The following is a 23,023-nucleotide window of genomic DNA, read 5'->3' as shown; positions in this document are numbered from 1 at the left end:
TGCAGACAAAAAGGGTAGGTGGAAATTTAAATGATTTATTATTACGCCGAGAGGCAAAATGGATGTTATTGTTACAAAGCAGAGTTCCAACGGGTATGAATATTAGGCGTGAGATTTTGAGTGTTTTGTAAGTGTGATGGTGACTTACTACCTCCTATTAATCAGCTGGCTATGTTTAGTCTTGATTGTTCCTTGACTTCCTTTGTTTCCCTTTATAAGCATGTGTTCAGATGTATTATGTGTTGTCTTAGAATAAGGACTGGTTTTTTGTCCGAAACGCGTCCAACTACACGTCCTGATGCGTCTCTTATCATGATGGAGAATCTTATGATTTTTTTAAATTTTGGAATAAAGGAATAAAAAAATTTTTAATCTAATTGCTGATCTGGATGCTGGAATTTTTTTCCATATTACGCTTTGCTGCAGAGGGATCCTGTTTCCACATTCCGTGCACCGATCGGACTTATAGCTGTCTTCTTTGGGGTGAGCTGAAAAAATTTTCTTTTTTTACCTTACTGTTTGGATTCCCTATTTTTCGTGCTCCCCTTAATTTGATTGTGACATATCCATTATTATTCATAAATATGAATTTGGAGATAGCTACCAATATTTCTGATGGTATTATTAGTGATGATTTTTTCAATGTGAACAGTCGGCAACGACTAGACAAGGCTGCCAACATTTTTTCTACTATACATGCCTTTACACCTGAGGATGGAAAGGATTTGAAACCACTTATGTGGGAACTTGAAAAACTTATGTCATCACGACTCAGGGTGTGGTGGGACCACAAAACCTTACAGGCTTATATAAGCAGCAATATGATTCCAAGAGGTTTGCGCATCAAGAAGCGCCCTACTACGGAATATGACCCTGAATTTGTAAAAGAATGGGACAATATTCTTAGTGACTGTTCTACTAAGCTGATGAATTTGGTTGTGAAGAGAGAGGAAGCCAAGATGTCAACTTTGGAGGAATCTATTAAAATGATTGAAAGTGATTTGGTGAAATATAAAGATTCTTCTTCTTTTATAATGACTAGAGATAAAATTAATGACAATCTGAGTAAAATGCAGGACTCTATTACAGTGATAAAGGAAAAGAAACTCAGAAGAGATAAAACTGATAACCAGAATAATCATATTTATGACTGGCATGATTATAGAAGAAAACGTAATAACATTCACCCTTCTATTCTCAAACGCAGAGATAATAGGGTAAGCTTTTTCTCAACGGATATGGATAATACGGATGTTAATACTGACACTTCTGATACTGAGAATTTACCATCTAATAGTTCCACGTATGCACGGGATGTGGGGCAGCGGATTTCACAAAGCAGTAGTTTTCCAAAAAACGGTTCAGGAAAAAGAAACGTCAGAGGAGATCAGGGAGGAAACACTCACATCATAAGAGAATTCAGGAGATCAGCGCGGAACAAGCATGCTTAGATACAACTGACGATTTTACAGTCCTGAACCTTTCTGCATCGATTTTATCGAATGATCAAATTAATATCCTTGAAAGGGGTCTTAATTTTGTGCCTACAGCGAAAATGGACTTATTCAACACTATGCTTGATGGTAATCATTTCATGAGAAGATTGACTCTTAGGAGACATTTTTTTGCAGAAGATTTGGAACATGAACAAATTTCCAATATTAATGATGAATATGTTGATAAAGTTCCTGAGGAATTTATGCCTACTTCTTTCCAGGAGCAAGTTACTCTAAAGAATTTGAGGGACTTGTCTGAATCTGGTTCTAAGTTAATGTATTTAACTGATGTTAATTTTTCCTCTAGAGTCCCTAATCCTAGATATTATCCTGAGCAGTCAAAATTACAAGTTATGGATGATTTTCAATTTCTTGTTGAGGATGAACTTATGAAAATCTATAATGCTAATCAGAAGGGTCGTTCTAACATTTCTCGTACTGAGAAACAGGCACTTGATTTGTTATCTGCCAATGTCAATATCGTGATAAGAAATTCTGACAAGGGGGGATCTGTGACCATATTAGATACTGGGCTGTATGAAAGAGAGGTGAGGACTATGCTTTTTAATAGTGAGGTATACAAGGGAATTAATTATAACCCTACAGATAACATCAGAATGGAATTACAGGAATTGTTACATAGGGGTTTTAGTTTGGGAATTATTAATCAAAAACAATGTGAATTTTTCTGTCCTTTATATCCCAGAGTTCCTTTGTTACATGCACCTCCAAAAGTTCATAAGGAGGTTTTTCCACCTTTGTTCCGTCCTATCATATCGGGCATCGGATCTCTTAATGAAAACTTGTCGGAATGGTTGGATGCAAGATTAAAACCTCTAGCCACTATTTCACCTAGCTATGTGCGGGATTCCAAGCATGTTCTCAGTATTTTTTCTCAGGTGGAATGGCGAAGTTCCTTTTGTTGGCTCACTTGTGATGTACAAAGTTTGTACACTTCCATCCCACACGATTTGGCCATTTTGGCTCTTACTACTTATTTACAGAAATACAGTAATTTTTCGGAAGATTTACAGATGTATTTGATTGAAGTGACTTATTTTTTGTTAAAAAACAATTTTTTTTCTTTTTTGGATGATCTTTATTTACAGGTGCAAGGCTGTTCCATGGGTTCCAAGTTTTCACCGTCTCTTGCTGACATCTTTATGGCCTGGTGGGAGGAGGAGTACATTTTTTCTGAAAAAAATCCTTTTTCTTCTGATATTTTTCTTTTTCTGAGATTCATTGATGATGTTATAATTGTGTGGGATGGTGATGTATTTAATATTGAGAATTTCATGTTCTATATTAATAATAATCCATGCAATATACGTTTCACATATCAATTTGATGCCAGGATTATTTCGTTTTTGGATATTTTTTTGTCGGCTAATTTGGAGGAAAGAAAGATTGATTGTGATATTTTTAGAAAACCTACGGCAGGTAATTCACTGTTACACGCATCTAGCTGCCATCCACGGCATGTTATAGCCAATATACCTACAGGGGAGGTTGTAAGAGCAAAAAGAACATGTACCACGCCTAATCTATACGATAAACAATGTCAGATCATTGGTAAACGTTTTATAAAGAGGGGTTATACTAAGGTAGACATTCAGAAAGCTAAGCATAGAACGGATGAAAAAAGTAGAGAGGATTATTTGCAGAAGGAAAGCAGAAAAACACCAAATTCTGTGGAGGGTCGGTCACCTATTGTTTTTTCAACTAATTTTAGTACTGACTACTACAGGATTGTTCATATTATTAAAAAATTCCTCCCTATTTTGTATGTTGATGATACATTGAAGAATATACTGAAGGATGGGATCAGATTTGTTTCAAGGAGGAATAAAACTATTGCTAATAAGGTATCTCCAAGTGATCATACTAGTGTCAATAGACATGCTAACAAATATTTTTCAGACAGTTCAGCAAGTATAACTAATTGGTTACCCACTTGTGGATCTTTTAAGTGTGCTCAGAAAAACTGTGCGCTATGTAGGTTTATGTGCAACACAGAAAAAATAGTATCTTCTGTTAATGGAAAGGAATTTAAAATAAAATCTTTTTTGAACTGTGGTTCTACTGGTGTGATCTATGTCATAACATGCGTGGATTGTAATATTCAGTATGTGGGAAATACTTCACGCACCTTGAGACGTCGTATTTCCGAGCACGTTTATGACGTAGGTCACACTACCACACGCAGTTTGTCTGCTGCTTCTCGACATTTTTTGCATATACATAAAGGAGATCTCAGCAACTTTAGGGTTAATGCCATAGAGAAGGTGCAGACAAAGAGGGTAGGTGGAAATTTAAGTGATTTATTATTACGCCAAGAGGCAAAATGGATGTTATTGTTACAAAGCAGAGTTCCAACGGGTATGAATATTAGGCGTGAGATTTTGAGTGTTTTGTAAGTGTGATTGTGACTTACTACCTCCTATTAATCAGCTGGCTATGTTTAGTCTTGATTGTTCCTTGACTTCCTTTGTTTCCCTTTAAAAGCATGTGTTCAGATGTATTATGTGTTGTCTTAGAATAAGGACTGGTTTTTTGTCCGAAACGCGTCCAACTACACGTCCTGATTAGTGTTGAGCATTCCGATACCGCAAGTATCGGGTATCGGCCGATACTTGCTGTATCGGAATTCCGATACCGACTTCCAATATTTTTTCAATATCGGAAGTCGGCATCGGAAACGGAAGTTCAAAGTTGATTGACAGCCTGACGTCATCATGATGCGCGGTGTGTGCGCATCATGATGCGCCGTCATTTCGGGCCTTCCGGGGGTCTCTGCCGGCCTGCCGGGGGGCTGTGTGGACTGCCCGGGGTCTGTACCGGCCTGCCGGGGGGCTGTGCCGGCCTGCCGGTGGTCTGTGCACCCTGTGGGGGTCTGTACCGGCCTTCCGGGGGGCTGTGCCGGCCTGCCGGGGGGCTGTGCTGATGTCCGGGGGTCTGTGCAAGCATCGTCCGATGGGACTATAAGTCCCATCTGGCGATGCCTGCTACCATGACAGTGATTGACACATTAGCCAATGCTGGGACAGTTGTAGTCCCATCATCCGGCTAATGTGTTAAATGTTAAAAAAAAAAAAAAAAAATACTACATACATACTACATACATACTACATGCATGCTACATACATACTACATGCTACATACATACTACATATATACTACATGCATGCTACATACATACTACATATATACTACATGCATGCTACATACATACTACATGCTACATACATACTACATATATACTACATGCATGCTACATACATACTACATACATACTACATGCATGCTACATACATACTACATGCTACATACATACCACATATATACTACATACATACTACATGCATGCTACATGCTACATACATACCACATACATACTACATACATACTACATGCATGCTACATACATACTACATGCTACATACATACTACATATATACTACATGCATGCTACATACATACTACATGCTACATACATACTACATATATACTACATACATACTACATACATGCTACATACATACTACATGCATGCTACATACATACTACATGCTACATACATACTACATATATACTACATGCATGCTACATACATACTACATATATACTACATGCATGCTACATACATACTACATGCTACATACATACTACATATATACTACATGCATGCTACATACATACTACATACATACTACATGCATGCTACATACATACTACATGCTACATACATACCACATATATACTACATACATACTACATGCATGCTACATGCTACATACATACCACATACATACTACATACATACTACATGCATGCTACATACATACTACATGCTACATACATACTACATATATACTACATGCATGCTACATACATACTACATGCTACATACATACTACATATATACTACATGCATGCTACATACATACTACATACATACTACATGCATGCTACATACACACTACATGCTACATACATACCACATACATACTACATATATACTACATGCATGCTACATACATACTGCATGCTACATGCATGCTACATACATACTACATACATTCTACATACTACATACATACTACATACATACTACATGCTACATACATACCACATATATACTACATACATACTACATGCAATACATTCATACAATACATACATAGACATACAGTACATATAACATAGAGTAACATACTTACCAATACTTGTCACATTGTTCCCCGAAGCCATTGTCTTTTACGGAATAAATATTAACATAACAAACCACAAAAATACTCACCCACGATCCGAAGCAGTCCACGAGTGTGTCCCACGACGATCTTGGGTAGAGAACGGCAGCATCAGCTGATGCTGCCGTTCTCTACGGGCTGCAGGAATCCAATGACTGAAGGTAGGTATCCTTCCGCACTGTATTCCTCCGCCACTTAAAAAAAAAAAGTCCCTAGTCTCACTTTATGCCATTGCTGCGTGGGAAATTCCCACACAGCAATGGCATAAAGTGAGACTAGGGACTTTTTTTTTTTAAGTGGCGGAGGAATACAGTGCGGAAGGATACCTACCTTCCGTCATTGGATTCCTGCAGCCCGTAGAGAACGGCAGCATCAGCTGATGCTGCCGTTCTCTACCCAAGATCGTCGTGGGACACACTCGTGGACTGCTTCGGATCATGGGTGAGTATTTTTGTGGTTTGTTATGTTAATATTTATTCCATAAAAGACAATGGCTTCGGGGAACAATGTGACAAGTATTGGTAAGTATGTTACTCTATGTTATATGTACTGTATGTCTATGTATGTATTGTATTAATGTATTGTATGTAGTATGTATGTAGTATATATGTGGTATGTATGTAGCATGTAGTATGTATGTAGTATGTATGTAGTATGTAGAATGTATGTAGTATGTATGTAGCATGCATGTAGCATGCAGTATGTATGTAGCATGCATGTAGTATATATGTAGTATGTATGTGGTATGTATGTAGCATGTAGTATGTATGTAGCATGCATGTAGTATGTATGTAGTATGTATGTAGCATGCATGTAGTATATATGTAGTATGTATGTAGCATGTAGTATGCATGTAGCATGCATGTAGTATATATGTAGTATGTATGTAGCATGTAGCATGCATGTAGTATGTATGTAGTATGTATGTAGTATGTATGTGGTATGTATGTAGCATGTAGCATGCATGTAGTATGTATGTAGTATATATGTGGTATGTATATAGCATGTAGTATGTATGTAGCATGCATGTAGTATGTATGTAGTATGTATGTAGCATGCATGTAGTATATATGTAGTATGTATGTAGCATGTAGTATGTATGTAGCATGCATGTAGTATATATGTAGTATGTATGTAGCATGTAGTATGTATGTAGCATGCATGTAGTATGTATGTAGTATGTATGTATGTGGTATGTATGTAGCATGTAGCATGCATGTAGTATGTATGTAGTATATATGTGGTATGTATGTAGCATGTAGTATGTATGTAGCATGCAGTATGTATGTAGCATGCATGTAGTATATATGTAGTATGTATGTAGCATGTAGTATGTATGTAGCATGCAGTATGTATGTAGCATGCATGTAGTATATATGTAGCATATATGTAGTATGTATGTAGCATGTAGTATATATGTAGTATGTATGTTGCATGCATGTAGTATATATGTAGTATGTATGTTGCATGTAGTATATATGTAGTATGCATGTTGCATGCATGTAGTATATATGTAGTATGTATGTTGCATGTAGTATATATGTAGTATGAATGTAGCATGTATGTAGTATGTAGTATGAATGTAGCATGTATGTAGCATGTAATTTTTTTTTTTTACATTCAACACATTAGCCGGATGATGGGACTACTACTGTCCCATCATTGGCTAATGTGTCAATCACTGTCATGGTAGCAGGCATCGCCCGATGGGACTTGTAGTCCCATCGGACGATGCCTGCACAGACCCCCGAAGCCTGCACAGACCACCGGCAGGCCGGCACAGCCCCCCGGCAGGCCGGCACAGCCCACCGGAGCCTGCACAGACCACCGGCAGGCCGGCACAGCCCCCCGGCAGGCCGGCACAGCCCACCGGAGCCTGCACAGACCACCGGCAGGCCGGCACAGCCCCCCGGAGCCTGCACAGCCCCCCCGGCAGGCCGGCACAGACCACCGGAGCCTGCACAGACCCCCTGGCAGGCCGGCACAGCCCCCCGAAAGGCCCGTACAGACCCCAGAGAGGCTGTACAAGGCAAAAACAGGGTTTTTCTTATTCCGATACCGGAAGTCCCATAGACTTGAATGGGACTTCCGGTATCGGAATCGGCGATACCGATACTTTTTTTTAAGATCGGCCGATCCATTCCGATCCGATACTTTGAAGTATCGGACGGTATCGCTCAACTCTAGTCCTGATGCGTCTCTTATCATGATGGAGAATCTTATGATTTTTTTAAATTTTGGAATAAAGGAATAAAAATTTTTTTAATCTAATTACTGATCTGGATAGTGCACACAGAGGGGTCTGTGACTGAAGCTGGGGGTATTTGGGTGTATACAGTGTACACAGGGGTCTGCGACTGAAGCTGGGGGTATATGGGTGTATACAGCATACACTGAGGGGTCTGCGACCGAAGCTGGGGGTATATGGGTGTGTACAGTTTACAGAGAGGGGTCTGGTTTCTGAAGCTGGGGGTATGCGGGTGTATACAGCATACACAAAGGGGGGTCTCTGACTGAAGCTGTGGGTATACGGGTGTAAATGTGGCGCCCCCAAGAGTATGGCCGCCACAGTGGCTTTGCCTTCCTCCAGGGAGGGTAATGCCAGGCTTGGAAGCAGTGAAGGGTCTCTCTCACAGTTAACCTATACATGCAACACAGTTCCACTCCAGGCCAGCAGGGGGGACTCTGAACTGGAATTGAAGGGAGGATTGCTCTCTGAGGGCCAAGAGGAAGGAGTGGTCAGTTAGTGTGAGGAGGGTGAATATCAAGCAGAGAGGAAAGGCTCATCTCCAGTGAGAGCGCATGAACTGGAGCCAGGTCTCCAGGGTTGTACGGATACTAATGGTCCTGCAACAGACACCAGAGGAGTAGGAGGCTGTAAATGCCCTACCCCCATCTAAGACTCGGAGGCACAACAGCACGGAGTGAGCCAAGAGAGGAATAGCGGCTACAGCTGTCTGCCATATGAGGAGTACTAGCAGAAGAGAATTAGGAGGAACTTCAGTGTAACTCAGTACTAGGAGTACTTCACTCAAATAAGCGCTAGGAAGGAGACTGCACAGCCCATCTGCTGAGAGAGAATCCCTGATTTGCTTCCAGGCTAGCCTGCTCCTGCACCATCTGTAATCAGGACCCTGGACTGCATTTATCAAGTAAAGGTACAGAAATTGCACCCTGCTGTGTCTTTGTCTGCTTCCTACCCTTCCGGCACTGCTACATCCCCGTGCCAACGATATCTACACTGCCCTGGGACTACAGCTTCACCTGTGGGGAGCTTTTACATCTTTGCTGCACCATACCATCAGTCCCAGTGGATCTGCATGCAGCGTCAGCTTAACATCTCACTTGCCGAACACCACAGGTGGCATCACGAACTATTCATTTAAACAACTACATTCCACCATTCAATCTCCCCCATTACTTGGGCACCCAGGGCCACGGACCGGGTCACCGCTGCTGTGACATATCCCGCTGACACCGGCCCGGTACCGAGTACCCCACAGCCCTGGGAGGGCGGCCCATATACAGCATACACAGAGGGGTCTGTAATTGAAGATGAGGTATACAGAGTACACAGATGGGTTCGCACAAATTCGGTTCTGCTCCATACACTCTGTACACATGGCTACGCTCTGTAACCTTGGACGCACGTGGATCTGCTCCGTACATCTCGTACACACATGGCTCCGCTCCGTACACCTACGGCTCTGCTCTGTACAGTTCATAAACACGGCTCCGCTCTGTACACCTCGTAGACACACGACTCTGTTCTGCACACCTCGTACACACTCGGCTCTGCTCCTTACACACACGGCTCCATTCCGTTCACCTCGTACACACACGGCTGCGCTCCGTTCACCTCGCACACACATGGCTCCGCTCCATACACCTCGTACACATACGGCTCCACTTAGTACACCTCGTACACACAGGGCTCCACTCCGTACACCTCGTACACACACGGCTCCGCTACGTCCACCTCGTACACACACATGGCTGCGCTACGTACACCTCGTTCACACACGGCGCCGCTCCGTACACCTCGTAGACACACAGCTCCGCTCCGTACACCTCGTACACACACAGCTGTGCTCCGTACACCTTGTACACACACGGCTCCGCTCTGTACACCTCATACACACATGGCTCGGCTCCGTACACGCGTACACATGCGGCTCCGCTCAGTACACCTCGTACACACACGGCTCTGCCGTGTACACCTCGTACACACACGGCTGCGCTCCGTACACCTCGTACACACACGGCTCCGCTCCATACACCTCGTACACACATGGCTCCGCTCCGTACACCTCGTACACATGCGGCTCCGCTCCGTACACCTCGTACACACACGGCTCTGCTCCGTACACCTCGTACACCTATGGCTCCGCTCCGTACACCTCGTACACATGCGGCTTCGCTCCGTACACCTCGTACACACATGGCTCCGCTCCGTACACGTCGTACACCCATGGCTCTGCTCTGTACACCTCGTACACACACAGCTCCGCTCCGTACACCTCGTACACACACAGCTCCGCTCCGTACACCTCGTACACACATGGCTCCACTCCGTACACCTCGTACACATGCGGCTCCGCTCCGCACACCTCGTACACACGGCTCCGCTCCGTACACCTCGTACACACACAGCTGCGCTCCGTACACCTCGTACACACACGGCTCCGCTCCGTACACCTCATACACACACGGCTCGGCTCCGTACACCTCGTACACATGCGGCTCCGCTCAGTACACCTCGTACACACACGGCTCTGCTCTGTACACCTCGTACACACATGGCTCCGCTCCGTACACCTTGTACACACACAGCTGCGCTCCATACACCTCGTACACACACGGCTCCGCTCCGTACACCTCATACACACATGGCTTGGCTCCGTACACGCGTACACATGCGGCTCCGCTCAGTACACCTCGTACACACACGGGTCTGCTCTGTACACCTCGTACACACACGGCTGCGCTCCGTACACCTCGTACACACACGGCTCCGCTCCATACACCTCATACACACATGGCTCCACTCCGTAAACCTCGTACACATGCGGCTCCGCTCCGTACACCTCGTACACACACAGCTGCGCTCCGTACACCTCGTACACACACGGCTGCGCTCCGTACACCTCGTACACACACGGCTCCGCTCCGTACACCTCGTACACACATGGCTCCACTTCGTACACCTCGTACACACATGGCTCCACTCCGTACACCTCGTACACACGCGCTCCGCTCCGTACACCTCGTACACACATGGCTCCGCTCCGTACACCTCATACACACATCTCCGCTCCTACACCTCGTACACACAGGGCTCCGCTCCGTACACCTCGTACACACGCGGCTCTGCTCCGTACACCTCGTACACACGCGACTCTGCTCCGTACACCTCGTACACACATGGCTCCGCTCCGTACACCTCATACACACATCTCCGCTCCTACACCTCGTACACACAGGGCTCCGCTCCGTACACCTCGTACACACATGGCTCCGCTCCGTACACCTCGTACACACACGGCTCCGCTCCGTACACCTCGTACACACACGGCTCCGCTCCTTACACCTCGTACACACACGGCTCCGCTCCGTACACCTCGTACACACACGGCTCCGCTCCGTACACCTCGTACACACACGGCTCCGCTCCTTACACCTCGTACACACGCGGCTCTGCTCCGTACACCTCGTACACACACGGCTCCGCTCCGTACACCTTGTACACACACGGCTCCGCTCCGTACACCTCGTACACACGCGGCTCCGCTCCGTACACCTCGTACACACGCGGCTCCGCTCCGTACACCTCGTACACACGCGGCTCCGCTCCGTACACCTCGTACACACACGGCTCCGCTCCTTACACCTCGTACACACGCGGCTCCGCTCCGTACACCTCGTACACACGCGGCTCCGCTCCGTACACCTTGTACACACACGGCTCTGCTACATCCACCCTGTAAACCCCTCCTGACCCCACACATAAACTTCCCCTCATCCAGCACCATGACAACCAGCACAGCAGAGTCCTGCACACACTGAGGCCCCTGATCATGTGACCCCTGACTCCTCCCCTCCTGTGACCTCATCACAGGTCCTGTGCACAGAGCAGCCATATATGTGGCGGATGCTCCTGGACCTTCTGCTTTCTGGGCCGGTTCCTCCTGTGAGTCCTATTAACCCTTTCGCTCCCTGTCTTCTCCTTTCTGACAGGACAATCTCTGAATTCGGACAGTGTGACGGGAATTTCAGCAATGTGGAAGGAAGAAATGACAATTTTACTGTTTCCCTCACAGAAATGTGACTTCCCCCCAATGTATCATTGTCCTACAGGTGACAGGAGCGCTGAGGCCGCACAGTGCACCGTGTCTCCTGAGTGCCGATACCCCACAGGCTCGGGAGGGAAGGGGCGCCATTGTGGCTGGGATAGACGGCGGACGCCGTGTGACGTGTGAAGAGCTCTGACACCAGAACAGCAGAGACCCCACAAGTGGCCCCGTGTTACCCCCTCCACCTCTGGGGGCTCATCTAGGGGGCAGGGAGGATTATTAACCCTCAGGGGGTCACAGAATTGTGTAACATTGAGCGGAGGAATGAAATGTTCCCACTAAAATGTCGCTCCGTCCCCAAGTCTGTAATTATCACACGGGAGAAGAGGAGAAAACAGAAACCACTTGTTCCACAATTTCCTCTGAGCGCCGATACCCCATAAGGGGCCGAACACAGGAGGGAAGGAGCGCCGTCTGACAGGGCAGAGTCTGCTCTTATGGTGTTAGGGGCCATGTCACATTATCAGAGCCCCCAATAAGAGGCGCCATGTTACACCCGCCACCTCTCAATTACTCATCTTTCTCCCAGAATTTTATACCAAAATAATTACATTTTACCACAAAAAAATAGTTTTTCTTCCCAGAGCAGCCATAGAAGCTGTCAGTGCTGAGAGACTGGATTGTTGCAGCTGCCTGAAGAAGGAGCCGCTGTGCTCTGCAAGCTGCAAACATACTATTATCTGGTTATAAAGGCGTCACTCCTAGAATAGTTATATCATCATTGGGCAGAAAAGTCTTCACATCCATCTTGTAATATAGGAAAGTCTAAGGCCAGAAATAAACCCCATAAATCACTGTACATGGAGACTTTGGGATCAGATCATTTCTGTCCGTTGTGTTTGTGGAAACAAAAAATCTTTTCTAAAAGCCTCAAACTTCTGTGTGTGACTCAGAGCTGAGATCTAACGGGAGAGAAGATTCCAGTGCGGGGAAGACGGGAAACCTTCATATAGACGGCCGGTGGGGATGGAGGCAGTGACCGACTCTGGCCACATCTGTCTCTAGAGCCGCAGTAGAAGATGAAGATGTCGTCCTCATCATGAAGGAGTTATTTCTCATGTCGCGTGTAATGAATATCTCCTGCAGTATTGCTGATGCCGATTCCAGTGTCGGTAATGAGACGAGAATTAGCGTTATGGAAGATGAGTCTATGAGGAACGTGTTCAGCTGCCGACTCCGAGGAGGAAACTGCTTGTTGTCTGTGGCCTAAATATATAGGTTTTATTAGTAGATGTCAGGGAAGAAAACTAAACCCTGTAAGATAATAAATCTCCTCATATGTTTCCCTTATTATCTCCAGTAATTGTATTATTACACAGGATTCTTATGATGTTACATCGGATCATCTTCTTCTCATTCAGGTCTCTACAATATCGGATCCTCTCAGTGAAGATCTTCTATAGAAGAGAATTTTCCTGATTTACCCATCAAGGATGGATATGGACAGAGACAAGATGGCGGAGAGGATGTTACACCTCACCCTAGAGATCCTCTTCCGTCTCACTGGAGAGGTGAGAGATTCTGATGATGTCACATCACATCATTCTTATCTATGGGAATAACAGATGGACAGAACTGGAGAGGTGAGGACTCTGGAAATGTCTGTAGTGAGATTTATTAATGTGTCTCTCCACAACCAGGATTACACAGTGGTGAAGAAGACCTCTAGTGATCGCTGTCAGGACCCTGTGTCTGAGGGATGGGGAAGACCCCTGAGACCAATCACGGGGCCTCCACCTCACCCCCTGATCCATGAGGACATCAATGACCAGAAGATCCTAGAACTCATCTACAAGATGATTGAGCTGCTGACTGGAGAGGTGACACTGCTGGGAATGCTGGGACATTATACAGTAACACTATGAAGGGATCGGGGGGATGACGGTATCTTTGTATGTGTCAGGTTCCTATAAGGTGTCAGGATGTCGCTGTCTATTTCTCCATGGAGGAGTGGGAGTATTTAGAAGGACACAGAGATCTGTACAAGAACGTCATAATGGAGGTTCCCCAGCCCCTCACATCTCCAGGTAATAGGACTATATACACACGGCCTATAATTATCTGTATGTAGAGAATGAATTCAGTCCCTGTATGTGTTTCCTCCAGATCTATCCAGTAAGAGGACAACACCAGAGAGATGTCCCCGTCCTCTTCTTCCACAGGACTGTAACCAAGAAGATCCCAGTGCTCCTCAGGATCATCAGGTAGATGGAGAGAAGGTGTCAGGAGATCTCCCCTATGATGTGTAGACGGCTGTGAAGGTCTTGTGCTCAGTCTTGTTTTATCCACCAGTATTATATGTTTTATACTTGTGTAATGAGAACGGTGGAGATGGCAGGATTAGAGCTGATCATAGATGGGACTTCTCCATCTGTCGGTGACTTTTACAATATTTGTTTCAGGGTGAAGATCTGACCCATATTAATACTACAGAAACATATGTGAGGGGTGATGAGCGGTGTAAAGAGGAGATTCCCACATATGACTACCCAGGTGAGTAGTGACCACTGAATGCAGAGAAGTCACAGATTCCTCTCAGTCACCGGCTGTGGCTGCTTTGTCGGTGGTGTAGTCCGGCCGTATTACCATGATCACCATTTTGCCTCTAGACCACAACATTCTCCTCCACCCAAAACTGTTCAAATGACTTTGGGCATTGAAAGCCCTTTTCTATAGAACTTACAATTACATTGTTTTTGATCCTAAGAAATTCAGATTACTGCACAATCTCTCCTGAAATGGGGAGCAATATTATTTTCTCTAATCTTCTGCTCAGGATCCATAGTAGCTCCAATGGTCCACCATAAATGAGGGCAACTCTGGTTTACTGTTGTGTAATCTGTATTTGTAGTTTTCAGTTAATGAGATTCTCGTGCTCTGGGGCGGGGCTGTGGGCGGGGCTGTGGGCAGGGCTTTATGTGGTGCTCTGATTACATATTCATCTGTATTGGCTTATGACAGGTCGCTGACCCCTCACTGACCTGCCCCCATTATTACATAATGCATATAATAGCATTGATATTATTGGTGATAATGCCTATAATATTGTGGCTATTGTGAGGCTTAGAAAAAAATTACATCCAGTAAAATGTCACCGGCGATGGCGGCGCCTGCGCAGTAGCCTCTATATCAAATATATCAAATTTTTTTGTTAGGAAGTTATAAGGGTTAAAAGTTGACCAGCGATTTCTCATTTTTACAACAAAATTTACAAAACCATTTTTTAGGGACCACCTCACATTTTAAGTGAGGTTGGGGGTCAATATGACAGAAAATACACAAACGTGACACCATTCTAAAAACTGCACCCCTCAAGGTGCTCAAAACCACATTCAATAAGTTTATTAACCCTTCAGGTGCTTCACAGGAATGAATGGAATGTGGAAGGAAAAGTAAACATTTACTTTTCAAATAACAAAAATTTTCCTTTACACCTAATTTTTTTTGTTACTTTCGCCAGGGTAACAGGAGAAAATGGACTATACATTTTGTTTTGCAATTTCTGATGAGCGTGCCGATACCATATATGGGGGAAATCTACTGTTTGGGTGCACGGCAGGGCTTAGAAGGGAAGGAGCGCCATTTGACTTTTTGAGTGTAAAATATGCTGGAATAATTAGTGGTTGCCATGTCGCGTTTCAAGAGCCCCTGATGTGCCTAAACAGTGACAACCCCCAACAAGGGACCCCATTTCGAAAACTATACCCCCCAAGGAAATGTGTGGTGGGCACTTTGAACCCCCAAGTGCTTCGTAGAAGTTAATTACCTAGAGCCATGAAAATAAATAAATCATATTTTTTCAACAAAAAATGATCTTTTCGCCCTCCATTTTTTTTCAAAGGGTAACAGGAGAAATTGGACCCCAAAGTTGTAGTGCAATTTGTCGTGAGTGTGCTGACACCGCATTTGTGGGGATAAACCACTGTTTGGACACATGGCAGAGCTCCGAAGAGAAAGAGCGCCGTATTGGAGAGCAGATTTTGCTGGAAATGTTTGTGGGTGACATGTCACATTGTCAGAGCCCCTGAGGTGCCAGAACAGCATAAGCCCCCAAAAGTGACTGCATTTTACCAAATACTTCCCTGAATGAATTTTTCTCGTGGTGCAGTGAGCATACTGACACCACAGCTATTATTATTATTATTATTATTTATTTATATAGCACCATTGATTCCATGGTGCTGTACATGAGAAGGAGTTACATACAAATTACAGATATCACTTACAGTAAACAAACTAACAATGACAGACTGATACAGAGTGGAGAGAGGACCCTGCCCTTTCGGGCTTACATGCTACAGGATTGTGGGGAAGGAGACAGTAGGTTCGCGGGTTGCAGCAGTTCCGGTGTTGGTTGAGGTGATATCACCGGTAGTGGTGAGAGAGAAGGAGGTAGCGGGGTCATTGCAGGCTGTAGGCTTTCTTGAAGAGGTGGGTTTTCAGGTTCCGTCTGAAGGATCCAAATGTGGTTCATAGTCGGACTTGTTGGGGGTGAAGAATTCCAGAGAATAGGGGCTATTTGGGAGAAGTCTTGGAGGCAGTTGGGTGAGGAGCGAATAAGTGTGGAGGAGAGAAGGAGGTCTTGGGAGGACCGGAGATTACGTGAGGGAAGGTATCGGGAGATTAGTTCAGAGACATATGGAGGAGACAGGTTATAGATGGCCTTGTAGGTCAGAATTAGTATTTTGAACTGGATACGCAGAGGGAATGGGAGCCAGTGAAGAGATTTGCAGAGGGGAGAAGCGGAGGAGTAGCGAGGAGAGAGATGAATTAGTCGGGCTGCAGAGTTAAGGATGGACTGGAGAGGTGCGAGGGTGTTAGCAGGGAGACCACAGAAAAGGATGTTGCAGGAGTCGAGGCGGGAGATGATGAGGGCATGCACAAGCATTTTAGTAGATTGAGGGTTGAGGAAAGGATGGATTCTGGAGATATTTTTTAGCTGGAGGCGACAGGAGGTAGAAAGAGCTTGGATGTGCGGTTTGAAGGACAGGGCAGAGTCAAAGGTTACTCCAAGGCAGCGGACTTCTGGTACTGGGGAAAGTGTGATGTCATTAATTGTTATAGCTAGGTCGGGTAAAGAAGATCTGTGAGATGGAGGAAAGATGATGAGTTCAGATTTGTCTACATTGAGTTTGAGGAAGCGAGAGGAGAAGAAGGAGGATATGGCTGATAGACACTCTGGGATTCTGGACAGCAGAGAGGTGACGTCTGGGCAAGAGAGGTAGATCTGAGTGTCATCAGCATAAAGGTGGTAGTGGAATCCGTGGGACTTTATGAGTTGCCCCAGACCAAGTGTATAGATTGAGAAGAGTAGGGGTCCTAAAACAGAGCCTTGGGGGACTCCAACAGAGAGAGGGTGGGATGAGGAGGTGGTGTGGGAGTGGGAGACGCTGAATGTGCGGTTGGAAAGGTATGAGGAGATCCAGGATAGGGCAAGGCCTTTGATGCCGAAGGAGGAGAGGATCTGTAGTAGGAGGCAGTGGTCAACTGTGTCAAATGCAGTGGACAGGTCTAGAAGCAGGAGAATAGAGTATTGTCCATTTGATTTGGCTGTAAGTAGGTCGTTAGTAATTTTGGTCAGGGCTGTCTCAGTGGAGTGATGGGGGCAGAAACCAGATTGCAGATTGTCAAAGAGCAAGTTAGATGAGAGGTGGGAGGAAAGTTCAGCGTGGACATGCTGTTCCAGGAGTTTGGAAGCGAATGGGAGCAACGATATTGGGCGATAGCTGGACATAGCGGTTGGGTCGAGGGTTGGCTTTTTAAGGATAGGCGTGATTGTGGCATGCTTGAAAGCAGAAGGGAAGGTACCGGACGTTAGTGATAGGTTGAAGAGGTGGGTTAGGGATGGGATAAGTGTGGTGATGAGGTTGGGGAGGAGGTGGGATGGGATGGGGTCAAGTGCACAGGTTGTGATGTGCGATTTGGAGAAGAGGTGATTAAGTTCCCCTTCAGTGATGTTGGAGAGTGAGGTTATGGGGTTTGGGCATTGGTCTGGTATACAAAGGGGTTGTGGTGGTTGAGTGATGAATACTTGCCTTGTTTGGTCAATCTTGTTTTTGAAGTGTGTGGCAAAGTCCTCAGCAGAGATGAGGGAGGTTGGAGGGGACAGTGGTGGGCGGAGTTAAAAGTTTTGAATAACTGTTTTGGGTTGTAAGATAGGGAAGATACGAGGGTTGTGAAGTAGGCCTGTTTAGCAGAGGTGAGGGCAGATTTGAAATCGAGTGTTGCCTGTTTGAATGTGGTGAAGTCATCTTGCGAATGACCGAATGCTCATTTTTTTAACAAGCCCCATGGCGAATGTAAGTCCTTAAAATGTTTTAATTTCTAAGACATTAGTTGGTTCCATAAATTTGACCTAGCATAATAGGATCGTGGATTCTGGCTGATGAATTGGGACGCATATAAATTTGTAGGACAATATGCTCTAGCAAGCTATCTGTCAGAAACAAATTAAAAAAATAATTGTTCCAAAATGTTCCACCTCCACATTTATACCAGGAATGGCTTTAAAGTTAGGGATGAATGGAGTAGCCGAATCCAAAGCCTCCCATCTGGGAAATGCTACATCAAGAGGCAAAGCCCCTTGGACATTGGTGTGCGCCAATTCACGAGCACTAGGGACAGCGCTAGTACTGGGCATTGTTCCCTGAGTTGGAGACATTTCTCCAGAAGCGCTATTTGTCCTTCTTGTTGTACTGGTCCTTGTGTGTGAGGATGGACCAGAATCACTGCTCATTTCTGAGCTATCACTGTCGCTGGTACTAAAGCCCTCGAAATCCACATCGCCATCTGACACTGCACTTTCTTAGCTGTCAGAACATAAAAAGTGCATAAGCCTCCTCTGCACTATAGTACTGACGGGCCATTTTATTTGTTTTTATTTTTTTTTTCTGGAAATAGAAAACTCTGACATGACTGATGTGACCAAATTATTTGGGAGACAATTGAGAAAAGCCTAATTCTTTACCCTACCCCTAACTTTAGAATAAACCTTAACTTTAGCCTAACAGTAACCCTTACTTTAGCCCCAACACTAACCCTAACTATAGCATTAACTGCAACCTGCTTTATCTGTTTTTCCATTGACAGATGATGGACCTGAGTGGGGACTTGTTTTATGTGAGATGAGAATGGGTATTATTTTCGCCTACATAACATTGATTGGTTTCTTTTTATTCGATATTTGGGAGGCAGAATGAACAAACAGTTGAACACTGCACACTACTGGCTCATCCAACAAGGTTTTCTATTAGACTGTGAACTGTCATTGTCTTGGTAAATAATTAAAGCTTTTTACATAGCTTGCCATTTTTATGGACAGTTTAAGTAGAAATGTTCAAAAATATAAAACTCAAAGATATTTTATTAAAAAAATTGTTTTTTTTTATCTTAGCAGATGACTATAACAGGAGATCAGAGGGACAGCTGACATCTTCAATTTTTAAATCTGATAATCTTGAGATCCTACAAGATACAACTGAAGTGATTGCTGTTACTCCAGATATATCATCATCCATTCACAGCAAAGATCTGTCATCTGGTCCTATGAAACAGGTCCCATCTTCTGATTCATTACTGACTACTAAGGGAAATCAAAGTCACAAAAGAGGCATTAAAAAACAAACTGCTCCTAAAGCAAAGAAGTCATTTTCATGTTTAGAATGTGGGAAATGTTTTAACAAGAAATCTCTTTTTGTTACTCACCAGAGAATTCACACAGGGGAGAAGCCTTTTTACTGTTCAGAATGTGGGAAATGTTTTAACAGTAAATCAGAATGTGTTAAGCACCAGAGAATCCACATAGGAGAGAAGCCTTTTTCATGTTCTGAATGTGGGAAATATTTTAATGAGAAATCACATTTTGTTACTCACTATAGAACTCACACAGGGGAGAAGCCTTTTTCCTGTTCAGAATGTGGGAAATGTTTTAGCCGGAAAGCAATTCTTGTTAGACATCAGAGCATTCACACAGGGGAGAAGCCTTTTTCCTGTTCAGAATGTGGAAAATGTTTTAACCGGAAATCAGATTTGTTTAATCACCATAGAACTCACACGGGGGAGAAGCCTTTTTCCTGTTCAGAATGTGGGAAATGTTTTAAGAAAAAAGAGCATCTTATTACTCACCAGAGAACTCACACAGGTGAGAAGCCTTTTTCCTGTTCAGAATGCGGGAACTGTTTTAATAATAAATCAGATTGTGTTAAGCACCAGAGACTCCACACAGGAGATAAGCCTTTTTCCTGTTCAGAATGTGAGAAATGTTTTAACCGGAAATCACAATTGGTTAATCACCTGAGAACTCACACAGGGGAGAAGTATTTTTCCTGTTCAGAATGTGGGAAATGTTTTAACTGGAAATCACAATTGGTTAATCACCAAAGAACTCACACAGGAGAGAAACCTTTTTTATGTTCAGAATGTGGGAAAACTTTTAACCAGAAATGTCATCTTGTTACTCACCATAGAACTCACACAGGGGAGAAACCGTATTCATGTTCAGAATGTGGGAAATGTTTTAACCAGAAAGTGCTTCTTGTAAGACATCAGAGCAGTCACACAGAGGAGAAGCCTTTTTCATTTTCTTAATGTAGGAAATATTTTATTTGGAAATCAACTGTTAATAAACATCAGAGACGTCACATAGGGGAGAAGCCTTTTTTATGTTCATAATGTTGAATCTTCTTAAATGGGTTGTCTCTTGTCATTCCTCATGTTTGCTGACAAAAGGATAAAACTAAACTTTATTAATTCCAAATGTAAAACTATACCCATAATTCGCCCCCTGAAGATTAGTTAATAGGTGACTAATAGAAAAAACATGTACCCCACAGTTCAGTATATCGGGTGAGGTGATGTATACACTCACTCTCCAAGCCTCTCATTTCTATGGGTTTCATTGTCCTCACCAAAGGCGACTCATCAGGAGACTATTTAATATTGACCTATATTCAAGTGAGACTAGACAAAAAACTAAAATCATGTATCAGGTTATCTGAAACAGTCAGAAAACTAGCCCCATATTGGCAGATCCCAGACCTCAAACTATATACTGTGTAAGTTTATAAGCCCCTCCAGTGTCAGGAATAGATAGTATGTGATAATACAGTATAATTTTTGTGTTTTCCTCCTATAGGGACTGCCCTAGTTTGGTAATGTAACTGCTGTTAATTAGTATTGCAGACAAATTGTCCTAGACTAAACCCAGTTTTCAGACGGCCCAATATGTACCACTCAGGGAAAACTTACCTGCTCCAAAGATCATTAGCAGCTTCTAACTAATGGCCATGCTGCGGTCTGTCAGGGAATGAGTGCAATATCGGTATAAAGACTAGGGATATGTGCAGTCATAATGTCTGGGAGATCTGTGCCATTATTTAGAATGAATATGGAAATTATCTCTGAAAGGTAAGTGTTCCCTGAGCGTTATATACGGTATTTTCACATACTATCTATTCCTGACACTGGAGTGGCTTATAAACTTACACAGTATATAGTTTGAGGTCTGGGGTCTGCCAATATGTGGCTAGTTTTCTGACTGCTTCGGATAACATGATACATGATTTTAGGATTTTCTTCGTCTTGTCTCTCTTGGATATAGTTTAATATTAAATAATCTCCTGATGAATGAATCCAATGAATATTCATTTCTCATAAGTAGCGGCACACATGACCGCCGGCAGCAGCAGGAGGCCGGTGGCTGACTCTGCGTGCTACTGAAGAGCAATGAATACTCACTGCGATCTCCGATGAACAGTCCCGGCGAGTACTCCGGCAGCTGTGCTCTGCTTGTGAGCAGCGTATGACGTCCCTGCCATGTGCTGCTTACAAGCATAAAGCAGTTGCTGACACTGGAGCAGGACGCTGTGAGGGAGCGCCGGGTAGGTAAGTGTAATTTTTTTTAATGTTTTCTGATGGTGCCATGCATACCAGGATGGGGGTGGAGGCCCTGCATACCAGGATAAGATGGGGGCCCTGCATACCAGGATGGGGGTCGAGGCCCTGCATACCAGGACAAGATGGGGGCCCTGCATACCAGGATGAGATGGGGGCCCTGCATACCAGGATAGTGATGAGGGGGGGTTGTGTATCGGATGGGGGCGAAGGGACCATATATACCAGGATAGGGGATATTAAGTACAGAATTGACCACATTTTTTGCTTTAATTTGTTTTTCTAATTTCCTGCTCTAAAACCTAGATGTGTCTTATAGTCCAAAAAATACGGTATATAAATATCTTTTTTTTCTCAGTGAACTCATTCCTCATGTTTGGCCTCTTTAAAATAAAAACACTCATACTCCGCTGGCGTGCCGGCTCCACTTCAGCAGTGTTGAGACTCACTGTCCCGGGGCTTATGTGAGGTTCTCACATCACACGAGCCCTGCACCCAATCAGCGGCAGCTTCACTGTTCCTTCCTTCGGACATATTGAACATGAACATGAAGCCAGGGCTGCGGCTGCTCTCTGACGGCCTCATGATGCTTGATTTGTCCGAAGGTGGGGACAGTGACGTCAGCGCTGATTGGGCACAGGGCTCACATGACGTAAAAACCTCAAAAGAGCCAAGAACGCAAGTGCCAACACCACTGAAACGGAGCCAGCATGGGAGGTTTGTGTAAGTGTTTTTATTGTAACAGGACCAAACATGAGGAATGAGAAGGGGTTGTCCAACTAGTTGTCAACCTTTTTATCAAAAATCCCACACAGGGAAAAGTCATTATATAGGTATTATTATAGCTAGAGTGAATTTAGACTTTTCAGACCATTTTACATCTTTCATATAATCTATTACTGATGATGGATCTTTTATAACCTGGGCTTCTGGGAATGAATGGCTGTAGATAAAAATCTACCCATCGGCTTAAATTCTCATTCAAGGAAGACATGCTTGATATAATGGGACGCAGAGGTGTAGGAAATTCTAA

The 23,023-nt window shown here is 44.1% G+C and overlaps 1 protein-coding gene across 1 annotated transcript; it reads left to right on the top strand.

Annotated features, from left to right (window-relative positions):
• Positions 1 to 584: 584 nt before the first annotated feature.
• On the top strand, positions 585 to 20,738 carry LOC141047144 (uncharacterized). The gene is made up of 2 exons (XM_073542103.1): positions 585 to 1,173; positions 19,493 to 20,738. Exons 1-2 carry the CDS (start codon positions 585 to 587, stop codon positions 20,683 to 20,685), a joined length of 1,782 nt encoding a protein of 593 aa, XP_073398204.1. The 3' UTR covers positions 20,686 to 20,738.
• The last annotated feature ends 2,285 nt before the right edge of the window (positions 20,739 to 23,023 follow it).

This window comes from Dendrobates tinctorius, unplaced genomic scaffold (assembly GCF_039654945.1).
Source record: "Dendrobates tinctorius isolate UK_male_01 unplaced genomic scaffold, ASM3965494v1 ptg000126l, whole genome shotgun sequence".
Taxonomy (NCBI): Eukaryota; Metazoa; Chordata; class Amphibia; order Anura; family Dendrobatidae; genus Dendrobates; species Dendrobates tinctorius.
This window is presented reverse-complemented; position numbering and strand designations above follow the sequence as displayed.

Bases quoted from the DNA above. Each gene is read 5' to 3' on its own strand.
- LOC141047144 (XM_073542103.1), top strand. From the start codon at position 585: ATGAATTTGGAGATAGCTACCAATATTTCTGATGGTATTATTAGTGAT. The intron at 1,174-19,492 runs GTAATAACATTC...TTTTTATCTTAG, and splicing joins GCATGATTATAGAAGAAAAC to CAGATGACTATAACAGGAGA.